Raw genomic sequence first — 12814 nt, 5'->3', positions numbered from 1 at the left:
GGCTCTGTCTCAGGCCAGGAATACCCTACTGCATGTCGATTGGTTGCCAGGTTTGGCTAGATAATAGAGCAGCAGAAACACCAAAGCTTGAAGATTCAGTCTCTGCAGGCCAACCTGGGTAGCAAAACCTAGGAGTTTTAATGCAGAGTGGAAGGGAAAAAAAAAAATCTCACTGTTCAAAAACATTGTCCCTTTTGGTCGGTTTGCACAGCCCCTAGCACAACAGAATCCTGCTCCATGACTGGGGCTCCCGGGGGACTACAATACAAACACCACCCATTGCCTTAATTTAATAGCTACAGTAGCAAGGAGAGTCAAGTCTGCAGTATTAGGCACTTGCACTTCGTTCTACAGAAGTGAACTATCCTGCTTAAATAATTCATAATTCATTAATTGTAATTAATACTACACTTGATTCTGAAAGGGCTCCATCATTGCCCTGGGTGACCTTTGCATGGCTTTGATGAAGAGGAAGTATATTTACCCCCAAATACAGGAAGAAAGTATTCTATAATCCCTTGCAACAATACAAGACAGATGCTACTCTGGGGCTTGGGGTGAACATGCTAATCCTTCCCATATTAAACCTGACAAATTTCTGTAGCAGTGAATCCAGGTTAAGCCATTCCTCCGAATGGACTAAGTCCCATTCTGGTGCAATTGGGAACCTCTGTCCCAAAGAGACAGACAGGCTTTTTTTCAGGACCAATTTGAACTTGGGAAGCTTGTACTAAGCTTGGTGACCAACTGCCATCCTGAGTTTACACTGAGCCGTCAGAACTACGACGGTTTTCCTGGCCAGAATACCCAACCCCACTCTGTTCAACAGCGTTCCTTAGCCTGGAAGGGAAAAGGACAGAAAGCTAGTTGCTGAAAGGTGGGGTTCCAGGCTAATGACTGCACAGCTCCCTACACACCTGCCTGCAGAGCAAGTTTAAAACTTGTTCTCCTGTATAAAGAGTACGTGGAGGAAAGGTCACCTTTCAGGTAAAGCGTGCCTCAGAGAAGCTACAGGATTCTGCCTTGTCCATTGGCCTAAATCCATAGTAAGGCTCTGGAGACTCTAGCAGTAAAGAGGAGGAGGAGGAGGAAGAGAACATCAGCTTTCCAGATAGACTTCATGCAGATGGCTGGAGTCCCAGCTGTAGGTTTCCTCTCCGCATGGCTGCCCAAAATCCACACTTTCCGTCCTATACAGTCACCTAGTTACTATCAAACTGCTTTCCTAATTTGAGGCTCCGTATGCTGATGTGTACCCAGACCAGTGGGGGTTACCCTGCTATAGGGACATAATCTGGCTGACTGGTAGCTGCACCAGATCCAGCTAGAAACAATACTGCTCTTTCCAAACACAGCCCATCAGCAGAGACTAATCTGGAGTAGAAACCCCATCCTCTCCCCCTAGCCCTTTGCTGCCCGAACAGACCCTGCTGTCCTAACCGGCTTAATTTCGGTTTGCACGAGTCAGTTTTCAGGTACATAGCTCACTAGCTATTGGGAAGAGAGTGCGGCTATGTGGTTCAATCTCTTTAGCGGGGCTAGGAAGGCATGCAGAGATCTGCACAGGGTTATACTCACGATCAAGCCCGTTCAAGTAGCGCATCCGTATTTCGCAGTGCCCCCACACCGCGCTTACAACTGGATACAGTTTTTTCCCTTTAAGTCCTCGAAAAGCAACACCCATGTACTGCCCATCTACGATGAAGCTCAGGGTCCCGTCATCCATGTCCAGGACCACCAGGAAAGAGTCCGGCACAATGAAAGTCTCATCCGGTTCTAAGAAGGCAGGGTAGGTTTTACTCGGCTGGTTCTTGCCATCGTGGTACAGTCTGTTCCGCCCAAGGTCCCAGCCCCAGGATTCATGGTTATTTCCTATCAGGGTCGTGTACCCTACAGAATGCAAGGGCGCGTCCGCCGTAGCCACCCCTACCACGGCATGCGTGCCCCGCTGCCTCATGGCCCACGTGATCTGCCACACATGCAGTCCCCTCGTATATCCAACTTTGCCTCGGATGGCATCTGTGCTCTGAGCCACCGGATGCCGGTGAAATATTAGTTTGTCGTCCTCTTTCACAAAGACATTCAGCGAGCGGTCATCGTTGTTCCATGAGTGCAGCAGCTGGACCTCGTACGAGACCGGAGGCATGTCCAATAGCAAGTCCAGGCGCGTGGGCTTGCAGTAATCCAACCCCTGGAGCTCCTGCTTGAGTGGCCTGTATGCAGGGTCTCTCATATCCACAGTCTTTATCCCGCCAGTGACCTTCTGACCCATCTTGTGTTTTGATTTCAGGTATTTAGAGACTCCCAGGGCAAGCTCATCAATTACCCTCCCGCTGTCATTCAGCCCTGCAGAAGAGGTTGCTAGGAGACCTTATCAAGATGTGCACTGGTCAGTATTGCCTAATGGAGGGAAAGAAAAACAAGGAGAGTTAAACATTAGCACATCACCCAGAAACAAGATTTCCAGCGCCTCCTTGTCAGACCAAAGGTCACACCTAGGAGGGCTCACGTGCCCTGCACAGACAGAGACCGGACCACCACTCACTGGAACTTGCAGTGTGTTCTAGAGGGAACCTTTAAAAGTTCTGTCTACACTGCAGGACCAGGTGTGACTGTAGCATATACTGACCTACCTGAGCCAGCTTTAATCTAGCAAGTGAGAGCACCAACAGCAGCGAAGCCACCGCAGCACAGAGGCTTAAACCCGTCTGGGACCCCCGCGGGGTACCCAGGCAGTTAGCCGATGCTGAAGTCCTTGCTGCTGCAGCCTCACCACTACTGGGACTTGCAATAGCTGGATTAAAGCTCTCTCAGGTCGGTCTCCACACGATGCAATTTCACCTCTAACTGCAGGGTGGACATACTGTAAGGACTGGGAGTTTGCCAGGCAACTCATGTAGGCGAAGTTTAATAAGGAAGCTGGAAAAATGTAAGCACGCCCAGCCTCTCACGAGCTGCAAGGAGGACACAAGTCTACGTACTGTGATATACGATGCATAGAGAAACCCAGACTTTGGCCCTTTGTGGGCGTCATTGAAAACACTGCAGCTGTGGTTTTTCCTTGGGTTACACAGACTGGACCACCCTGTTGTCACTGGGCCATGCTAAAGCTTTTAGACACAGGGCTTCTCGAATATGCTGCCTTCCCATAGGTATCCCCTGCATTTAATCCCCAATCACTCCTGCTAAATACTCTATTATATGCCACATACATGGGCACAAGCGTTGATACAAGGTAGTGGCAGAGATTAAGAAATTCCTTGATGGTCCTGAATCCGCAATGGAGTTGTAGTAGATCCGGCTTTTAGCGAGCATAGCCTTGCTTCATCTCAGCCCCAACCTATACGCTCATGGATGCAAGCGGCACGAGACACCCCAGCCACTGCCAGGACCATCCACCTGTGTGCATCTTTCCAGACACTTAGAAAGGCCCTGGAATTACATTCCAACTGGACAACAGTCAAAGCAATCTCTACAGTTGCCCAGAAAGGAGCCAAAACACACAAAGCATTTAACATTCTGCAAAGAAAAATCCCTCAACAGCCCCAGGCAACTACTGCGCCTATTTGAGCCCTTGTAGCAAAGCGATTCCCAGAGGTATGTCCAAGTTCAGAGGGATTGAAGTCGCATTTAGAGCCTAGAAGGAGCTTGCTTTCATCTTGCAGGGGAGACTGCTCTGGCAGGAGAACTGAGCTTGCTTATTTGGACTTGGTTACTGAAGCTTAAGGCAAGGTCCAGGGATTACGGCATGTTCGGTATTTAGCTAGTTCTTAGCAGCACAAGCCTCCCCATCCTGATCCCCTGGTCTTATTTTGCAATAGATAAGACAGAACCAACCTCCAGACAGAGGCAGTTGCCACTAAATAATAAAGGTGGCTGAAATAGGACTATAGGAGTAGTAAAGGAGCAGGCTGGGTTTCAGTGGGTCTCCCTTCAGGGTTTTATTTCCTAACCACCGTGCTCTCAGGGGGAACCTGAAGACCTGATCCCAATCTGCGAAGATGTCTAGTGCTTGCTGGGATATTACAGGGCTGGCTGGCAGAGCCTGAGGTCTATGCTACCATGGGTCCCACTCGCTGGTTCAGCAAGGGCTGAGAGCACAGCAGAGGAAGCACTCGCTCATGTGAAGTGGGGAAGTGACTTGCATGGATTTCCCTGGAGTAGCTATAGCTGGCCAAGGGCGCGGGAGATCCAGCCTTCCTTGGCTGCCTGCCGTAGGTGACAAGGCTCTCGGGGTGGGAGGGAATCCTCTGGGCTCTAAGCACCCTCTGGAGAAAAGATTACACAAGGCAAACGCACAGGCGAGGTTGGCTCCTTGATAGCTTTTCCTTCCTCAGCTCAGCACTGAAACGCAGCTCCTGAAAAAGCTTTAAACATGGCTACTTCCCAACAGCAATAAAGCTATTTCAGTGATCAAAAAAGGGAGAGGCCAGGCAGTAAGGGAAAGCCCCCAATGGCTACAAACCATTTTCTGATCAGTGGGCAGAGTTAGAGAGCGCACCCTCCGCTGGGACAGGTCTGGAGAGGAATCTGTCCCCCAAACCCCCAGCACTTCCCTAGTCCGACCCCTCAATACTGTGAAGTACCTTGGAAGCGTCCAACTTTGCAGAGCTGAAGGAGCAGGCAAACAGGCTCAGCCCAGCCTCAGGAGGCCCACATTCCAGCAACGCTTGGCAGCAGAGCTCCCATTGAGTTACTGGAATCCAGACAGCAGTTACAAAAACCCTCCTTGTACGTTTCGTCTCCAATTCTCTGCATCACTGGGGCAGCTGCTCTTCCCAGGGAGACAGAAGCAGACTCCGAGTCCGGAGAGAGAAGCAGGATTCTTTGCACAGCTTAACAGTTTCCTTCCAAGCTTCAGACAGACTCATTTTGAGAGGAGCCTATCTGCTTAGAGACCAGCTACCTTCGTGCCCCGCTCTGTGGCATTGTGTCCACCCAAGCAAATCTGCTCTCACTCGGCTACACAAGCAACCCTCTGTTTATGAGCCGCCAGAGTAGGGGCGGCTATTAGGAAAATAAAAATATGGGAGGGGAGGGAACCAGCTTTCTAAGAAAAAAGTGTTATTTTAACATTTCCTGGAGTGAGGCAATCACCCAGAATTCCTGCCAGCTAACAGTCACAACAGTTACTCATGACCAGGACCTCGTCTGGCATGGAAAAAAAATCACAGTGCATGAATCAGATCTTGTATAAAAAAAAAGGTTACCGGACATAAGCGGCAGCACTTCAGTTAGAGGCAATGGGGGGAAGGAAGGGCTGTAACGTGCGTCGGCATTACCATGGACAGACTGATCAGCTTCGCCTAAGCTTTATGCTAACGAAGTTGCTGAGACTACTCTGCTATTTTAGGTGCCTGCGGTCCAGGGGTTGCTGCAGTTCTGTGGCTATTTGCATAGTTTGCTAAACTATGCACACACACACACACACACACACACACACACACACACACACACACACACACAGAGTTTGTCAAGCTTTCTGAGACTAACCCCCAAAGTTCCATCTCTGAGAAGCCAGCTCCACAGCTGGCAGAGTACATTGGCCCTGAAGATCTTCCACATTCTCTTCTACCTTTGCCCGGTGAGCTGAACGTCAGATTCTTGGAGGTGTGCTCTTAGGGAACAAACCACTCCCAACCTCCCAGTCAAGCCTGCCCTAGTTTGTTAGGCAACTATGGAAGAAAAAGCAGCTGCCTCTTAGAACAGTTTGTTTCCCACCTTTAGATGCCCACCCATTTTCTGCTACGGTGTTGCACAGGCCGTATGTTTCACCATTTAAGAGACAGTGTCAATGAAACAACAAGACCTATCCTACATCTCAAGTACTATATTGGGCTCTCTTCAGGGACCTCTGCCCTACGAGACAGAAGTGCTTTAACAAACTCCAGTCCTGTAGAACAGGGCTGATAACATTGGTAATGAACAACTTGAAATGGAGGCTAACTACTATAAGTCAGACATCATCCAGTATTATCCACGGGGGCACCCGAAGACGAGCTAGGGAACTTGCAAGGACTGCTTAAATCACACTCCAGCATTTGCCGACTGGCTAAGCAGCTAAGTCATTAACCAATTGCAGAACAATTTTAGTGATGTTCCCCTTTCTTTGGCTCAATGCTTCTCTTTAAAATGTGCGCCTCATTCTCCCCGGGAATCTCATTCCACTTCACTCCAATAGGTGGCAACACTAAGTCTTGATTAAATCTGCAGATATTTAGGTCTCTAATCTCCCTTCCTAGCACTTCTCTGCCAATGCAGGTGCCTCTGGCACTGGTGCACCTGGGTCACTCCTATTCTCTCCCTGAGGCATATAGTAATCTAGTTTCACATGGGCTGAATGCTAGAGTCTGGTTTCGGTTCGGTGTGCATCTGCTGGGTGGTGTTGGAGGCCTGTGATATATAGGATGTCAGACGAGATGATCTGGTGATCCTTTGGGGCCTTAAACTCTATGATGAAGGATCAAAACACTGGCAGAAAAGGAGATGCAGAGATTTTCCTGAATGCAATAGTCCACGTGACAGCAACAGACAAGAAGCTACAATCCAGCCTGCCAAACTGAGTGAGTATCTGGTGCAGACACCATTTTGAAGCAAGACATACTTGAGAGTAGAGTAGAGGGTACTTCTGTACTCTGCTAATGAGCAAACAATCCCCCATTTCCCTGCTCCATCTGCGGAAGTGCCAGCAAGACTAAATTCCAGTACGTGTTCTCTACAGCAGCCTTTCATACACTCCTTGTCTTTGACTTAACTTGCACTTGGGAATAGCTTCCCTTCAGCAATCTCTGTTACTGCACCCATGCTCATCCGTAAGAGTAGATAGGGTTTGCTTCTGCTTGAAGCCGAGTGGAGCTCAGAGAAAGGGTGGGCTTTACATACCTGTAACACTGAATTGAGCCAAGGATTCCAAGGACAGAATGAGAGGGCCAAATCGGAACACCGTGGCTTGTGCGTTTAGCAATTATTGTAATGCATCACAATATATACCTACTGCAACACTCCATTGTGCACCATGTGCCCAACAGAGCCGCTGCCCCAGAAATGGGGTAGGGGTGTCGCAAGAGAGAAAGGAGCTTTCAGCTGGGAATGAAAGCTGATGCCCTTGGAAACTTGAAAGAACCTCACCCACCTTTGGATGAGCACTAGTCACTGCATGCTTCATTACCTTTCTTTCCTGAGGCAAAGAACTAGGGAGCTAGCCAGGTCCAAGCAGCAAAGAACTAGATTCGACATTACAGCCAGGACACGAGAGAGAGAAAAAGGTTGGGTTGGGAAGGAACAGAAAGGAGCAGCGAGAACTGAACACAAGTAAGGGGCTTCTAGAAGGTCAGACTGGATAGTGTCCAAGTAACACAAGGAGATGCTACTTAACTTATGGCTCCAAGATGCATGTAGAATGTGGCCCCTTTACAATCTGACAGGCTAAGGCAGAATCCATCAGCTCTGTTAGAGGGATTGACGAACACCGTGCAAGCTGACATCTAGTTATCAGCAGTAACACTAGTTGAGGAGAGCCAGCTTTGGCAGGGAATCAGATTACCCAAAGGCAGGGTTTATTCCTTACACCCCAACAGGATTTTAAAAGAAAAGCGCCTGCCTTTTCAAACTAAAGTATAGCAGCCACCGTGGTGCTCAGCAAGCACAAAGCAGACCAGAATACAGTTCTGCTGTGCAAACGGCTTTGTGTCCCAAGGACCGGACTCCTGTACTGTTAGAGTGGCGGCTTACCGATCTGGGAGTGCAGAGCTATGCATTACACCTCCCTACAGACAGCTCAGCATGAGACGCAGGCAGCCCTAGAGAAAAAGGGTCAGAAGACACCAAGCACTTAAAGCTACAAACCTTTCACCACAAAGATTTTCAGGGGTCTATAAAGGTGCCTACCACCGTGGAATCTACACACTGGAAGATCTCCATTGCTCATGCAGCCTGTGCTTGCTGGATTTCTGCATTGCTCTACTACCACCAGCCCCGTTTGGCCCCACAGTTTTAAAGCCCCATTTTGCTCCTGTGCTATTCTGGTTTTATTCGGAACCTGACAGATTTAAGAACTTTGGAGTCTCACAGCAACGACATCCACTGCTATTTTCAGAGCATTAGCTCTTTCTTTAGTTTAGCTGTTAGGAACCAACTGGCAACGTCCCATGGTACACACACGCGTCAGGCTACAAAACAAATGATGTTGGCGAGTGGGCACGAAGGTGATCATGAGACGTTTCTCCATCAAGGGCTTTCACACCACAAGAGAGGAGCAGGGACATTGTTTTGGGGCTGCTCAAGAACGATTGCAGCAAAGGTGCAAATGGAAGCGGAGATAGAGAACAGGGTATCCCACCTAGAAAGCCTTCTCTGTCTTCCTGGCACCTTGTCTCCCCTAGGCAGAAAGGCTGCCCCAACAGCCAGGCTCAACCACTGAGCACATCCAGACCATCTTCTCACCTCTCCACCCAAATAACTTGTGTTGTACTAAGAGTCAAGGTCATGCAAACGTTGCTTCCCTGACAACCTCCTTTGCCTTCTCCCAAGGGATGCATGCAGCCTTCCATTTGCATGTTGTCCTGCACCATCTCCACTTCCTAGGGCTGGAACACCTCCCCTAACCCAGCCCCATTATGCAACCACCCTCTAAGGCCCTAACTTAAACTGCACTTCTTGCAAAGGACTTGTAAGCCTCGCCCTTCCCATTGAATCATTAGCTAATGCAACGATTCATCACCAAAATACTGCATGCAAGATATTGAGAAGCCACGCTTTGCCTCTCTGTTCATACACTCCCCTCCACCCCAACATCACATCCAAACCCCAGCCCTGCTTTGGCCATCTAGACCCATCCACGCTACAGAGCGTTCAAGTTTGAAAGCAACTGACCAACTGAGTTAGCTGACAATGCTCACCACAATCTAACCCCGACGCTTCGCTAGCGGTCAGCCCTGCGTCAGCAAACTCGACTGTTCATAATCTTGTCCCAACATGGCAACGTTCTGTAGTGTAGGCAAGACCCAAGACTCCGCTCCATTGCTTTTAGTTTCTTTTGATTTGTTTAAAACACTCCCACAGTGGGTCCGGAAGTTTCACAACAATTTATCCAAGGTCTGAGAAAAAAAAAGTCTAACTACTAAACTCCAGACAGGCTATGAGGAACCCCACAGATTCATAGACATGCCCTACCCACTCCATCCTTCAACCCACTGTGCTCTACTTTCTTGAGCTTTGCCATGTGCCATAAAAGTTAAATCTGGGCCGTCTGAACAACCAGGAGGAGAAGTTCTCAGGAAGAGGGGCTCTCACCCAAGAAGTCCTCCCACCAGCTCTCCCTGCTCTATCTAAAGCCAGATGACTGCTCAAACTGCATTGCTGTCACACAGACAGGTCGTTTCAGATAGTCCCATTCCAAACCACATGGGGCTTTAAAAGGTCAAATCCTACGACAAACTCCATCCAGGAGCTAAGTGGGAAGCAGTGCAAGTCTGCAGAACATCAGCACAGGTGGGCTCTGCACAAAGCAGGGACTTGGTGCTGGGAGCTTTACAAAGGAGTACAGAGACATTGCTGGTGCCATTACCCCAACCCCACCCTGAACTGTGGTTATCAAGTTTGTAGTAAGTCCTGCCCAGAGCTCTCTATGCTTGAGAGGGTTAAAGCAAATATTAAAAGCTGCATTAAGGAAAAAAAGCAGAACCTCTCCATTTGCTCTGGGACAAGCAATGTTGCCAAACATGGAAGCAGCAGGAGGGGATGTTAGGACAGGAAAGCACCTCCAGTGTGGACCCCTACGATGCACTCATTGCATGGAGCAGAGCCATACTGGTGCCAGCTCAGACAAAGGAGATTGGAACTGAAAACGAACCAAACACTGCAGAAAGGGAAAAGCCGAAGGCAACTCTAGCCAGCTACGAAAGGTTTTGGACAACTGAAGTTCAAAGCCACGCACAGCTGCTCTGGCCAAGGTGAGCTGCAAAGCAACGGATGACACCTCCCAGGTCACCAGGCACGGAGGCCCCAACATGCTTTTCTCCATCCCCTGGCTTCCCGTGTAAGTTTTGCTCTATGGCTGTTGGTTTGAGGGAGAGTTTACTCTGGCTCGCTCTCTTCCCACAGTATTTACACAGAGTTTCTACGGGGGAGAGGTCAGGCATCTATAAAGCACCCAGAGCGTGAGGAGAAACTCCTGGCCCCACCCCAAAGAGCTTAAGATCTGGAGACACCATACAGAGGGGCAGGGGGAGAGGAAATGCTGTGTACAGCCACTTAACCAAGCTTTTAAAAGGAGAATGATTTAACTGCCTGGTATGAGCCTTGTCATCATTCTACCATTCTTTAACCCTGGCTTATGTCTTTTAAAAAAAGGAATCGGATTTTCCAAGTCCTTTTGGTTTGTTTTAGGGACTAAGTCAACACTGTCCCTCTTCCTACTCGTTAGAGACCAAGAACTCATCACGGCCAGTGGGCAGGGCACTGGACTGGCGTGTGGAGTCCTGGTTCTAGCCCCAGCTCTGCCCCCAATCTGTTCCTTGGGCAATTGACTCCCCCACACCCACAATTCCCCCATCACTCCTTTGTTTTGGCCAAGGCCTCACTGTGTCTGTACAGCGCCTAGCACAATGGAACCCTTCTTTTGACCCTCTGACCGCACTCCTGTCCCTCTTATTTCGTTAGTTGTCCCCCGAAATCAGTTGGGTTTCGGGTCCTGTGGATCCTCCCCTTAGGCTGGGGGGCGGAGGGGAGAGAAGAGAGAAGAGATCCTTCCCGGAACCCAATAGGTGCAATGGAACCCTGATCTCAACTAGGGCCTCTAGAGGTGGATCTACATTGCAAACACACACCTGCTGACACGGGCCAGCGGCGTGTGTTTGATTGCCATGTAGACATGCCAAAGTGCGACTTCAATCCAAAGCAACAATAATCCTTCCTTCTCTCAGCAGTCAGCACCGTCCAGGAGCACAAACCCTCTTGCATTGGACTGAGAGCACAGCCGACTGTAGCAACATTTTAACCAGAAGGGAAAGCACACCGCTCAAGTTCCCCTGTGAAACTAGTGCAACTGAAATCTGCACAACAGTTAAGCTTTGATCTCAGCAGAAAGTTACCAGCGCTGTGTTTTTATTCTCAGTCCACTCTCACAAAGGAGATCAGAGGGCGACGTCAGGAGACCCAGTCCTGCTACTCCCCCACCGCACGGACACCCCCTGCACTCAGAACATCTCCGAAGTCCCAGCTCCTGCCGCTAACAATTAATCAACGCTTTTGAAACACCTACCTGCCAGAAGGAGCCTTTGCCGGCTGCCCTGGAAGCTAGTCGGTGTGCGGCAAACGCTAGCCAGCCCCAGAACAGGCTGCCTCGGCAGCTGCTAAGTAGCACGCAGAGACCACTGCATTAGTAACACGGTTTACGCTAGTTTTGAAGTGTTGCAAGTCAGTCCCAGCAGAGACGGGGAGGCACAATCATCACTGCCCGGCACCAGTTTTTGGCACTGGTTGCCGCCCCTCTTCAGTCTTGCTTCACAGACCACAAAAAGAAGTCGCCCAAGGGGGCAACTTCCCCCAACCCCACCACCGGCAGAAGCAGCTTGACTAAGAAGGTTCAATTGCTGGAAGGGCTGTTACGGTCCCTCTGCAGAAAGTGAAACTGCCTTAGCATGTGAGAGCAGGAGGAAAGCAATAAAGAGGGATGGCACACGTTCTGGCAGACAGACAGAGCAAGAAAATCCTCTTCCAAAACAGAGGCCACGACAAGCAGCTGTATTCTACAGATCTGCAGGGGATGGAGGAGAACAAGCCTCTTTACAGCCTAACTGAGCAGTACTCTGCCAAAAGCAATGCTGGCAACCCACGTTCCTAAGCCAAGCACCAGATTTTTCTGCAAAGTTGTGGGCCCTATGCCTACAGACTTCTGCAGTTAGATTCCAATTCTTCTAGATGCTGAATGAGAGATGTACCTACCCTCAATCCTCTAAGAGAGAGGTCTCCACTACAGGTACAAGGAGGGGTATCTTTTCAGAAAGAGGAGAAAGGCCATCTCCTGGGCAGGGGCTTTCAGAAAATTCGACCTTGTAAAACAGCTGGCTTTTAAACTGCTCCAGGTCCTAGCAGTGCCATAAAATGTGTCTAAGAAGGGTCCTCCAAGCAGAAGCTTTGCAAAAGCGGTGCATTTTGGGTAGCATGTGAAATGCACTGTGGACATCTCATGCGCTGTGGTTCATCCTCAAACTGTTCAATTTTCAAACACAACCATAGCAGGGCTGTGAACTCAAATGAGCCAGCGCCCGGAATTAGCTAGGCCCACCCTCGCTCCCATCAATATCTGCATAAAACCACATAACGGAGGAGCCACCTACAGGAATCCAATCTCCTGGTTAAGTTTCCACTCTCCTCCGACCCAACACAGCCATGAAGCTCTGCAGCTAGCAACAAGAAAGTCTTGAAGCACCTCTACAACCAGGGAGAGGATGAATAATTCATAGATTCCAAGGCCAGAAGAGACCACTGTGATCTAGTCTAACCTCCTGTACAACACAAGCCAGAGAACTTCCCCAAAATAATTCCTAGGGAATGGCTTCTAGGGGAAAAAAGAAAAATCTAATCTTAAACCTCCAGTCAAGAGATTCTGAAGCATTGTGGTCATCAGGGGAGTTCTGCACAACTCAGTTCCAATAGCTGAGACACAAAAACATTTGCTTTGTTGAAGGTTTGTACTCAGGAAGACATGTCTGGAAGAAGGTGGTTTCCTGCTACTGCAAGAGATGCTCCCCTGGATTATACAGGCCAGCTGCAAGTGGCAGTTAAAGTCAAACTCCTGGATGCAATGTGCATA

At 49.3% G+C, this 12814-nt stretch overlaps 1 protein-coding gene across 6 annotated transcripts in view; it reads right to left on the bottom strand.

The window, feature by feature from the left end:
• SPSB1 (splA/ryanodine receptor domain and SOCS box containing 1) overlaps positions 1-12814 on the bottom strand; it is a 71875-nt gene that overhangs the window by 7412 nt on the left and 51649 nt on the right. For 4 of the 6 annotated variants that reach the window (XM_065575165.1, XM_065575163.1, XM_042852900.2 and 1 more), the window contains one exon: positions 1579-2400. In XM_065575165.1, coding sequence (XP_065431237.1) covers positions 1579-2272 — 694 coding nt within the window. In that variant the 5' untranslated portion in view covers positions 2273-2400. Of the gene's footprint in view, positions 1-1578; positions 2401-4586; positions 5130-11260; positions 11282-12814 lie in introns of those variants that run through there. The other 2 variants (XM_065575167.1, XM_065575164.1) reach the window with 2 other exon arrangements.

This window comes from Chrysemys picta, chromosome 21, assembly GCF_011386835.1.
Source record: "Chrysemys picta bellii isolate R12L10 chromosome 21, ASM1138683v2, whole genome shotgun sequence".
Lineage (NCBI taxonomy): Eukaryota > Metazoa > Chordata > Testudines > Emydidae > Chrysemys > Chrysemys picta.
This window is presented reverse-complemented; position numbering and strand designations above follow the sequence as displayed.